This window comes from Alligator mississippiensis, chromosome 15, assembly GCF_030867095.1.
Source record: "Alligator mississippiensis isolate rAllMis1 chromosome 15, rAllMis1, whole genome shotgun sequence".
Classification (NCBI taxonomy): Eukaryota; Metazoa; Chordata; order Crocodylia; family Alligatoridae; genus Alligator; species Alligator mississippiensis.
Genome location: NC_081838.1, coordinates 783,830 through 795,791, shown reverse-complemented (window position 1 = coordinate 795,791; position 11,962 = coordinate 783,830). Strand labels below are relative to the sequence as shown.

The 11,962-nt window shown below is 56.0% G+C and overlaps 1 protein-coding gene across 1 annotated transcript in view; it reads right to left on the bottom strand.

Moving 5' to 3' along the window:
• Positions 1-1,460: 1,460 nt before the first annotated feature.
• The window catches only part of NPAS1 (neuronal PAS domain protein 1), a 33,719-nt gene continuing 23,217 nt past the window's right edge, over positions 1,461-11,962 (bottom strand). The window contains exons 8-12 of the mRNA XM_059719212.1: positions 11,343-11,539; positions 10,154-10,260; positions 9,163-9,310; positions 6,082-6,179; positions 1,461-5,270 (exon numbers count right to left, since the gene is read on the bottom strand). Of these exons, the coding sequence (XP_059575195.1) occupies positions 4,066-5,270; positions 6,082-6,179; positions 9,163-9,310; positions 10,154-10,260; positions 11,343-11,539 (1,755 nt within the window). The 3' untranslated portion in view covers positions 1,461-4,065. The remainder of the gene's footprint in view (positions 5,271-6,081; positions 6,180-9,162; positions 9,311-10,153; positions 10,261-11,342; positions 11,540-11,962) is intronic.

The following is an 11,962-nucleotide window of genomic DNA, read 5'->3' as shown; positions in this document are numbered from 1 at the left end:
TTCAACGCTGGGCATCAGTCATGGATGCCCCTAGCATCTCTTCTCTGAGGGTTTCTCTGGAATCTACCCCTCTTTATACATTGCCAACCTATCCCAACAGTGCTGTGAGCTCTTCGAGGTAGGGTCTTGTTTGTAAAAAAAAAAAAAACCCCACGCCCTGGCTGCTCTGTGAATAAATAGCCCAGGTTTGTGGGCCCTGCCGGTCTCGTCTCCCTATGTAGCAAGCTCTGGTGAAGTGTCACCAGTGTACGGCCTTCCTTGGGGCATCTTGTGGCCCTTCTCCTTAGGGAAAGCCTTGATCCAGGGGACTTGCCAGGTGCTTGTTCTTTAGCTGCAATCCTGTCGTGAATCTGTCTCTAATGAAAACAGTGGGAAGGTGGGACCTGGTCTTCCAGCACTGGTACCGTATGTTTGCATGGACAACATGCCCTGGAATGAGAGCTGTACCCTGGCTTTGACAGGCATAAGGAAGAAAAAAAGATTTTTTCTTTGCAGTGACTGAGTAGCAGCAGCTAAGGGACCTGAGTGAATGTGGACTTTACCTTCCATTCATGCGGTAGATGCTGCTTTTCATAGTATCATAGAAAATGAGTGGGAAGGGACCTCAGGAGGTCACATCTAGTCCGGCCCCCTGCTCCAAGCAGGACCAGCCCCAACTCCATCATCCCAGCTGAGGCTTTGTTGAGCAGGGTCTTAAACACCTCCAAGAATGGAGTTCCCACCACCTCTCTGGGGAGCCTGTTCCTGTGCTTCACCACCCTCCTGGTGAGAGACTTTTTTTTCCTAATATCCAACTTCAACTTCCCTTGCTGCAACTTGAGCCCATTGCTCCTTGTCCTGTCGTCTGCCCCCACTGAGAACAGTCCAGCTCCATCCTCTTTGGATCCACCCTGCAGGGAGTTTAAGGCTGCTATTAAATCCCCCCTCGGTCTTCTCTTTTGCAGACTTTTCACACGTATAGCGTGGCCCATTTGACATCTTTGCATGTAATGCACGCCCAATTTTCAGCACCTGGCTTGGGGCAAAAGACGATGCGTGTGGTATGCAGTAGCTCCTTTTTTCTCTAGCTCAATAGGAGAAAACTCATCTGCTGTAGTGAAAGCTCTTCAAATGGCTCATTTAACCCTTTCCCCAGCTCATTTCAGTGTTCTTCCTGCCACACGTTACATATATTACGCAATTGATTGGTAAATCAATGAATGTAGACTGCCCACTTCCAAAGTAATTATCATGCCATAAAAATGGCCGTCCAGCTAGAAGAACACACTGGCTACAACAGTAGTACCTGAAAATGTGTAACCACTTTGAACTGGTTTAATTTGAACGTGTGGCTGGCCCTGACTAAACCAAAAGCCATCTGGCTTACCAAGCCAAAAGGCAAAAAACCCTATGAAAGGAAAACTCAGAGGCTGGAAATGTTCTGGGCCTCCAAAAGGCCCATTAGCAGGTGGGGAAACGAATTGACGGCTCCTTTTTATTTTCATTGAACTCCTGGACTGCAGAAAGAAGCAGCAACGACAACACCCAGTAAACAATGGACCAAACTTCATCCAACAACCGGGAATGGAAAACAAAATGAACACAGGTCCTTAGCAACGGTTACAGGGACAAAGGATCCGTCGTACAAGTGCTATTGTTTGGTTGCGGGACTGGCTTGGCCTTGGGTTTTGCTTTACAGAATTGTACAAATCATTTAATTTAATAAGTGCTAAAAGTCGGGGTGTTAGGTCACCTCTTTAAGTGCAGCCAATGGAATTGTCTCTGTTTGCGGCCTCTTCCTCTTGTGGCCTTGCTCCCTAGAGAGAAGGTGTCTCAGAGCCCCCCCCCTTCCTTTCCTCCCAGACTTATTTTGTGATGCATGAGCTTCTTCCAAGTGCTGCCTTTGCAAAAGGAGCGAGAAGCGCTGGGGGAAGAGAGTAGTTCCATAAGGATGACAACGAACAGCACTCTGGCAGGCAGTGATTGATGCCAAATTACCATATTTTCTCATATACCCCCACCCCCCAAGTGAGATCCACAGCTTTGTTTTTAGGAAGGCTGAATGAAGGGGGATAAAATGACATTGGTAGTTACGGATACTTAGAGCAGGGGCAGAGCCTTATCTTTAGCTCACCCTCTCTTTCCTGTTCAGACAACAGCTACAGTTTTGACCCTTTCATAGTTTTATTGGGTGCTCAGCCAAACGCTGAAACCCTAGCTGCTGCTGAAGATGGGACTCCACAGGTAGATTAAGTGTTTTGAAAAGAGGTAAAAACAGCCTGCAGGGCTGTGAAATAGCAGGAGAGAGACCAGGAGGAGCTAAATTGTAAATTGTCCAGAGCAATTGCCGAAGAGGCTAGCTTGATTAGTAGAACATCGAGGTTATCAGAAAGGAGAGTGGGTCGTTAACTCTTGTTGAGTGGTGAGGGATTGGCAGGAACCAAGCAGAGTCTAAGAAGCTGTGAAGTCAATTGACTCAATCCTGCCTGAATAGAAATGCCACAGCTGCTATTCTGGGCAGAAAGTTGCCTTCCCCATTTCAGACCTTCCCCCCCCGCCTGCCCATTTTTGAGAGGCTGATTCTTTTTGGCAGGGGAAGTGCATATGCTATCTGAGTAACTGGTAATTTATTTTGGCATGTGGACACACACCATACTTACCATGGGGGGGGTCCCCGCGATGGGGGACATGGGAGAAGTGTAGCTCCGCATGGCCTGGGCTTTGCTCTGTTCATAAGTAGAGAGCACCTGGCCAGCTAGTCAAGCCAGCTGCTCTGTGCAGTTAAAGGACCTGGATGTCTCAGCTGGCATGAGTCAAGGGACCTGTTTTGCTGCCTCTCTGAAGCAAGGGAGCTAGGACCAGCCTCTGCTATGCCCACAGAGATTTGGGGGCTGAGCACCTCCATAGCCCAACACTGATGCAGTCTGAAGGGGTCAGAAAGCAGAATGCAACGTGGAAGCCACGCATGCTGCATCCCAGATGCCACGGGGTTCCCCAGATCACCCCCAGAGCAAAGATCGTGGCAAAGTGAAGAGTCGGACACTTTTCTTCTGTACCTGGCTCCCATTCACCTGCTCATGAACAGCACGGAGGAGCAGAGCGGGAGATGCTGCTTTCTCTGCCGCTTCTTCTGCCCCCGGTGTGGGGAAGCAGAGGAGAGTTGCTGGGGATCGGAGCAGCTCCTGCTCCACACAGCCAAGCTGAAGCCCGTAGAGCTCTCCATGGGAGCTGAACTGCTCCATGGGTCGCGAGCGACCCCTTGCTTGGACTTGTTGCAGTGAGAAGCCCAGGGGGGCAGTGGTGCTGGGAGAGACCTGGGGAGGTGATGAGATAGAGTGGAGGCAGGAGGGGGCCCTGGGCTCCTTCCCCCTCTCTCTTTGTATAACTCATCTCTTCCCTCACCATACTCACTGCCTAGGGAGGCCTTTTAGAAGTAAAGGGGTGGGAAAGAGGAGAAGGATTCGTGTTTCAGCAGCACATGGAAGCTCCCTGGCCAAGGCTTCTGCTGGTGAAAGACCACCAAACTCCACCGGTTTCCGTGGCATGACATCAGCAGGGTCCCGTGGCCCCTCTATCAAGTGCAAATCGTCCTGTTTCCATGCTCCGTGAAAAGCAGTGATGGAGGGAGGTTGCACCTGCCTGGGATGGTCTAAGGGCACCTCATTCCCTTCTCCCTGGGCATGGATTTGGCCCTCCCTGATGCTGGGATAAATCTGGATTAGCTCCAGAATTGCACCACGGTCCGGCTGGAATAAAGGGATAAACCACGAAGCTTGCCTCCCCTTCCCGCAGCGTGATCTCTGCAGCAGCTTGGACTAGTGGTCAGAGCAGGAAGAGGCAGGATGCCTGGATTCTCTGCACCCGCGTGGGCTAGCAATGGAAGGACGGAGCAGTGGCCGTACCCGCAGGGCAAACGGGGGGTTTTCTACATTGACCTGCAGTGGGGGGAAGGGGGAAGAGACACAAGGATTGATAACCAGAACAAAGACTTCTCCCGTCTCCGCCTCGGGCGGCTTGTGGCGGGGCCGGGACCCCAGAGACGAGCATCGGGCAGAGCTCAGCCCAGCGTCGGGCCCAGCTCTTGGCTCAGTCCTCCTTGCGCTCCAAGGCGGCGGTGCTGTGGATCCCACCTCCCCCCATGGAGAAGGGCAGCGCGGAGAACAAGGACTCGGTGGCTGCGAAGACGCCCCCCGCCACCCCAGAGAGCTGCGCCAAGCCGGCGGCCCCGGCCGCGTTCCCAAAGGGCGCCACCATGTTGAGGCGCTGGAGGTGATGGTACATGAGTTCCACCGAGGCCTTGGACTCGGCCGCCCCAAGGTCCATGAAGTTGAGGGCGTGGGCAGCAGGCAGCACGTGGCCCGGCACGGCCAATGCCACGTCGGCTGGGGCATAGCGGATGGTGCTGGTGGCATACAGGCTCTGGGAGCCGGCCGGGCCGGCGCCGTGCCCGCCGAGCGGAGGAGCCACCAGCGGCAGCACCACATTGCCTGCGTGGTACCGTGGCAGCGCCTCCATCTCGCCGGGATAGGAGGGCGTGGATGTGGCCCGATCCTCGCAGGGCGAGCCTGAGAGAGGCGGTGACAGTGTGTCGGCCGAGGAGGCAGGTAGCACGACCCGGGGGGAGGAGCCGAAGGCTGCTTTGGCCACGCCCCCGCTGCTGTCCATCTCCGGCGGGGTGAGCACCGCATCCGGGATGGAGACGTAAAGGTGGGCCGCGGGCGGCTTCTCCAGGCCCGGTGCTTTGCTCGCGGCGTAGGGGACCCCCTCTGCCAGGGTGTCCTGGGCCAGAGGGTAGGTCCAAGGGGGTCCCTTGCTATACTTGGGGGCCTGGGCGCGCTCCGTCTTCACCCCAGAGCCAGGGGATCCGCTGCGCTGCTGCGTCTGGATCACGGAGGTGAACTCGGAGGTGCTGAGCCGGCCCTGCGCGCCTGCCAGGGACCCAGCTGACTTCCTGGCACCTGCCCGAGCCCCAGGCCGAGCCTCCTCGTCGCTCCCACTCTCAGACTCCTCCGTGCTAAGCAGCGAAGCCGCCTCTGCCTCCCGCGAGGGGCTCTCGGGCTGGAACTCCAGCTTGATCCGTTTGCTGCGGGGTCCCTGGCACCTGCTCTCCCCGTCGCTCAGCCCGGCCTCCCTGGACGACTCTTCGTCCTTGTAGCCCGGCTCCAGGCTGCTGGCCGGGGTCTCCTGCGCAGAATGGCGAGCTTCGTCGTCCCCCACACTCTTACCCGAGGTCCCGACCTGTTTGAACAGGTAGTGCTTCCCCTGCTTGCTGTCTGAGCCCCGCTCGCTTTCTGGAAGGCAGAGGAGAAGCGGGGGGTTAGCAGCAGTGATTGGAAGAGTTGGTCTGTTAGTTTTCTGCAGGCAAGGAATGAGTGGAAGGAGAGGCCTGGTGTCTATAATGAGGAGGGGGCCTCGCATCTAACGAGAGGGGCCTGGTGATTAATGGCGGGAGGACAGTGTCTAACAACAAGGACCTGGAGTTTAACAAGGGGCTTCTTAGTCTAATGTGAGGGAGGTCCTAGCATCTAAGGGGGTGGGGGTAGTGACTGATAAGAGGCTGCTGGAGTCTAATGCGGGGGCTCCTGGCATCTAACGAGGGGGATGTAGCATCGAACAAGGGGCCCCTGGAGTCTTAACGGGGAGGTCCTGGTGTCTAACAAGGGCGTCCTTGCACCTGGTGGGGTTGAGAACCACTGGTTTAATGACACATGGATCTGGTGGACCACAGGGAGGCTCATGATCATGACCCCAGGGCAAGTGAGGTGGGGGGTTGATGGCAACAGGGAGCCAGATTGATGTGGGAGGGCCCGTGCCCTGCTTCTGGGCAAAGTGGAGAGAGGCAGTGGAGAGTTCCCAGACCTTGTACCAGGGTGGACGCTGGCTGGAAAGTCTGGCGGGGACTTGGCTGTGGACCCTGGGATTCAACCAAGCACAGGACCCTATAGAAATGGGACCAGAGCTGGGGCTGACTGGTGGGTGGGATGCCTGGGCTCACCTGGTGCTTGAACCTTGGGGTTGGATCTGCGACTGGTTGGGAGTACAAGGACCCCAGTCCCACACCCCCTCCCTCCAGAGCACTAGGGAGCAGGGCACGGGGCTCACCTGGGAACTCGGGTTCCAGGTCGCAGGCATCGGCCCCTGGTGCCGGAGCCGCTGGTAACTGGAAGACGTCCAGCGCTGTGTTCTTGCCCTCGGGCTTGCTGAAAGGCAACGCAAGGAAAAGGGATGAAACGGACAGTCCCCAGCAGGGTCTCTGCGGCAGTGTGGGCTAGTAGTGAGAGCCAGGGTGCCTGGGCTCTCTGCAGCAGGACGGGCTAATGATCAACGAGAACCAGGACACCCAAGTCCTAATCCCAGCTGTGCAAGGGGAGGTGGGGTTCTGGCTCTAAAACATGGGAACTGCAGTTTGCGGGGGGGTATCCAGCACTGGGACGATGACAGAGATGATGAAAGCATTTCTGGGCCTGCTCCAAAGTAGTCCCAGCATGGGATAGGAACCAGCTACATACAAAGTTGCTACATGTGTCCAAGCGCTAACTTTGTAGCTGGACAGCCATTTTTATGGCTTGATAATCACTTTGCACATGTGGTCAGCCTGCATTTCTTGTGCAATTATCCAATTAATTGCTTGATAATTACTTTGCAAGCATGGCTGGTCTACATTTATTGCGTGATTGACTTGGCTAGAGGGTCATGCCCCTTGCACGTAGGGTCCCCCTCATGCTGCGTTTGGGGTCAGGAAGGAACTGACCCCCCCCCCCCCCCCAGTCAGACTGGTACGGGCTTGGGTGAGGAGACGGGTTGCCTGCCTCTGTAGCAGGGGGGCACGGCTTCTACCTGGGATTTTTGGAGTGCATTTATCACCCCCCCCCTTGCCAGCCTTCACGCTCCCACACCTCCAGCTGGGGCTGGTTTGGGGGCTATGGGCATCTGTGGGCCATAGCTCATGTCATAGTGTGTCAGGGTCACCTGCATCGTGTTAGGATATCAAATGAAACTGTGGCTGGGAGGAGGTTTTTTGGGGGGGGGGGTACGCTGGATGTGACCCCTGCAGAGCCCTACAGAAGGCGCCAGGGGGACGGGGACGGGGACTCGCCGTGGAGCTGACACAAGCAGCCACCTGCAGCCGCCAGGACGGCTAGCGCCTCATTGGCCGGGAACAAGCAGGGACAGATTGGAAATCGCAAGCTCGTGCTTTTGGGGAAGGGGGGGAGCCCACCCGCCAGCTTCGGGCTGTCATTGTTCACGGCCAGGCAGCGCTGGAGCCGATTCAAAGGAGACGTGTCCACCCCCCAACAGACAGCCCGGGGGAGAGTGGGGACGGGGGATACACACAGGGCCACATTTCTGCAGGGCAGGATGTCTTGGCTGCCTTTGCTGGCCTGACCTGGGAGATTTCAAGGCAGCGTAGGGGGAATCGCAGCCTTCAACCCCCCCAACATTGGCTCAGATCATGATATATCCCAGCATTCCTGTGACGTCAGCATTATCACCCCCTTCTTTCAGAGGGAGGCCAAGGGATTTCGAAGCCCCCTTACCCACTAAAGGACCTGCAAACCACTGGCTCCATAGTGGATAACCCCCAAGCAGTCTAGCTCCAGTATGCTCCAACCACTAGGCCACCCTCCCTGCTAGGGATTGAAACTAAGCCGGCTCCTTTTCCAGGCTGGCAGGCTCCCCGTGTCCCTCCCCACAGCACCTAGAGGTCAGTTCCTTCTCTAGATCAGTGGCCCCTGCCACGCGTTACACATATTACACATTAACGGGTGAACTGCGCAATAAATGCAGACCAGGCCCATGCTAAGTGATTATCAGTGATCACACAATTACCTTGTTAATTGTGCAATAAATGTAGGCTGGTCATACTTGCAAATTAATCACAATTAATTGGTTAATTACACAATAAATGCATATCAGGCCCGTGCTAAATAATCACACTATTAACTGGTGAATCGCAAAATAAATGCAGACTGGTCACATATGCAAAGTAATTATCATGCAATTAATTGGTTAATTGCGCAATAAATGTAGACCAGGTCTGTGTAAAGTAGCTGTCAAGCAATTAACAGGGGAATCGCGCAATAAATGTAGACCAGGCCCATGGAACGTAATCGTCTCACAATTAACGGATGAATCACATGATAAATTCAGGCTGACTGCACATGCAAAGTGATCATCATGCCACAAAAATGGCTGTCCAGCTACAAAATTAGTGCTTGAAAATGTGTAACACCTTTACAGGTGGGTTCTATCCAGCTTGAATTTGAACGTGTTGCAGGAATCAGTGGGTCCCTGTTCCCATAGCCTAATCCTTGGATCGCATGCCCCTCCCAGCACTGCGGAGCCTCAGCTTCCCCTCCAACAGACCCCCACCCCTTCCCTTGCCCCCGCTTTATCTTCAGCGTGGTTCAGGCACACGAATGCTGTTCCCAAGATGCATCTGCTGCTGGGGTGGGTCACCCCTCTCCATCCCCGTCCCCATCTGTCATGTCCTGCTTCCCAGCAGAAAAAGGCCGGGGGGGGAGGGGGGGTGTTGGGGGCAGGGAGGGGAAGGGGGTGTGGGAAAAAAAAAAAAGTAAATAAGTTTCCATTCCAGGAAGGCTGAGAGAAAGTTAATTAGTCTCTGTAATTACAGCACTAATTAACTAAAATACTAATCACCCTGACAAATCATACATTGGTATCTGTAATTACTTGGAGGATTAGCATAATAATACCTCCTTTTGCTTTAGCAGGGGAAAAAAAAACAGCCATTAATAACCATCTGTTGTAGTCATTCATATATTAATTTATTTTATATATTTAAAAAAAAAACCCCTTGACAGAGACAGCGCATAATCCTGGGTCGGGTCTGCCGCGCAGGTGGGGGTGGGATGTGGTGCCTGGGACCCCCCTGAGAAGGGCAGAGCCAGAGCCAGAGCCTCGCAGGGATTTAGGAGTGACCGGCCGTTGAGAACCCCCTGCCCTAGCCCCACTAAATCAACGGGGGATGCCCCGGGATCCTTTCAACAGCTCTGTGAGCACCAGTAAGTGTGTAAACACCAACACGTGATGCACTGGATTCACCTGGAGCTACAGCGTCCTGCTGTGGTAGTGCTGAGGTCTTTGCAGTGACCCAGAAGCTGTGCCTCAGTTTCCCCAGCACACAGCCTAGCCACGCCAGCGCCCTTGCCCACGTCCTACCTGAGGATGTAATTAACCCAGACCATGTTCCTCTCGCTCGGGTTCTTGACGTTCACCGAGATGGTGGCGCACGACTGGATCCAGACGAAGCCCCCGTTCTTCTGCAGCCAGCGGTAGTATCGGGTCACCACCTGCCCCTTGTTCAGCACTGGGTGGGGAGGAATACAAGATGCTCGTTACTGATGGGACCGGCCTCTAATTGGCCTTAGATCCCTGGGTGCTGGCGGCCTGTGGAGGCTGCTACCCACCCGTGATCAACAGGGATCCTGGTTTTCTCTGATAAAAAACCCAAAAGAAACTATTTTCAGACTTTAAAAAGGTAACCCAAAATCCACATTTTTCCGTGATCAAAATGAAACGCCACTTATATTATAAATAAGTGGCATTTCATTTTGAATATAAGTGGTGTTTCATTTTGATCATGGTAAACTCTGGATTTGGGGTTCCTGCTTTTAATTTGAAAATTGGAGATTTTTTTTTTATCAGAGAAAACCAGAATCCCTGGCATCACGTGCCGGCCGGTGGGGAGGAAGGGGGGAGAGAGCGGCTGTAGACGTGGCTTCCTGCCGCTTTAGGACAGGAAGTGAAGCGGGGGGATGGGAAAATGCCGTGGATGGTTGAAAGGATGCAGGAATGGATCCTATTGGTTCTGATTGGGGCGTCGTTAACGAGCTCGTGGCAATTAGGCTCTGCAAGCTATATGCAGTCGCAGTGCCCCCTGCTGGTTGATCCAGCACAGCACCCCGCGTGTCCCCCTCCCCTTCCCCGTCGCGGGTGGATTTGAATCCATTGTTCGCCGTCTAGTTCGTTACGTCTCCAAATCAAACAATCACTTAGTTGCAGCCGGTCGGGAACGAACGCTCAGTGGCCCCCAAACCAGTGGTTTTCAACTAGAAAATCCCCCGTGCCTAGCGCGACCGGGCCCGAGGCAGAGTGGGCTGTGCGGGGATCCCCGAGCTCCTAGGTCGGCTTTTGGGGGGGAGCAGCTTACGGTCCAGGTGGCTCTGGCGGATCCCCTCCACATCCTCGCCGTGGATGAACTGGTAGCAGCTCTTCCCCACCAGCTCCGAGGGGCAAAGGTCCATGTAGTCACTGACCCTGCGGGGGGGGGGGGAGGGCAGGTGGTTGCAGAAGCAAAGAGAGAGGTGGCCAGACCCGGGGAGCGGGGAGAGGCTGCCCCATGCCCCAGCCGGAGGGGCACGAGGGCCGGGTATTGCTCCACTGATCCCGAGAGCAATTCAGTGCAGAGCTATTGCATGAAGCTGGGGGGGGGGGTCTCACCCCCATGCCCTCCCTTGATGCTCCATGTGTCAGGGCGGTTTTGGGGCTGGGGCTGGGCTGTGCCAATGCTCCTGGCACCACCCTGCAGGGTCCCAGCGGGAGGGTCTTGCCCCCGCGCTCAGGCTCAGCCCCACACTGCACTGGGCAGGAAGGGATCTCCCCCCTGCTCAGACTGGTCTGCGCTGGGGGGTTTGCCTTCCTCTGCAGAGGGGGCATGGCCTGGGGCCTCTGCAGCATCCATGACCCCCGGCAGCAGTAGGACCTTGCCCCTGCACCCCCTGGTATCCCGGGGCAGGGGCAATGCCCAAGTGCGGGGTCAGGGCTGGCGGTCGTGCTGCTCAGAGGTTCGGTGCCGGGTGTGTCTGGGCTGGTTTGGATGGGGCTGATCCTGCCTCAGGCCAGGGCTGGACTGGATGCGACCCCCGGAGCTGCCTTCCAGCCCCGTGGCGCTGGGATTTCTAGGAATGTCACCAGAACCTGGCCCTCTGCACCCAAAGGTGCTCAACCAGTCGCCTGAGTCAGTTCATACAGCCATGCCCAAGGGGACACCTGGGTTGTGTGTGCAGGTAGGTGGGAGAAACTGGATGTCCTGGGGGGCAGGTGCATGTGTGTGTGCACGCGTGTGTGTGTGTGTAAGAGAACTAGGCACCTGGGTTCGATGTATGTGAGGTATCTGGACACCTGGGTTCTTTGTGCATGCGTATTTGCACCGGGGTGGACACCTTCTCTGGGCCTGACAATCCCTTTACACCCATCAGGGCCTTGGGCCCCTACCCCAGCCAGGCCTTGACCCTGTCTGCTCTCCACCAAGGCCTGAAGCCCGTCATGGGCCATGATCCCAGCGCATCCCCCCTGAGGGACCCAGCCCCATGGGGGCAGGATGCGGCCCGGGCACGCACCGGCTCTCGCAGTAGACGATCTGCAGGTCCAGGTTGACGCGGAAGACGAACATGTGGCACTCGATGCGCACCTCGCTGAGCGTGGACGGGGGCAGCGTGTGGGCCAGTGCCACCAGCCCCATCAGCCGGCCCCGCGCCCCCGGGCCGTGGGCAAAGGCGGGCAGGCGTGGGCGCAGGCGTCCCGTCACATGAATCACCTGCCGGGGGGAAGAGGGGGCATGAGAATCTGGGTGCTACCTCCCTGTCCCTAGGGGCACCTTCCTCCTACACACACGCACACCCACACAGACGACCCAGGTGTCCCACACACACAGTACCCAGCACACAACCCAGGCATCTGGGACACCCCACACAAAGAACCCAGGTGTCCGGGACACCCCCACCCCCCTTACACACACAGGTTCATGCACACACACGTGCACACACACAACCCAGGAATCTGACACACACACACACATGCACACACACCCCTGCACCAGAGGCCCCAGGCTATGGGCTGAGGGAGAATCCCTATCAGCTATTAGCAGTATGGGGGGCATGCCACACACATAGTGAGCGCCAGTTGCCATTAGCAGGGGAACACGTGCATACACACAACCCAGGCAGCCAGGATGCACGCA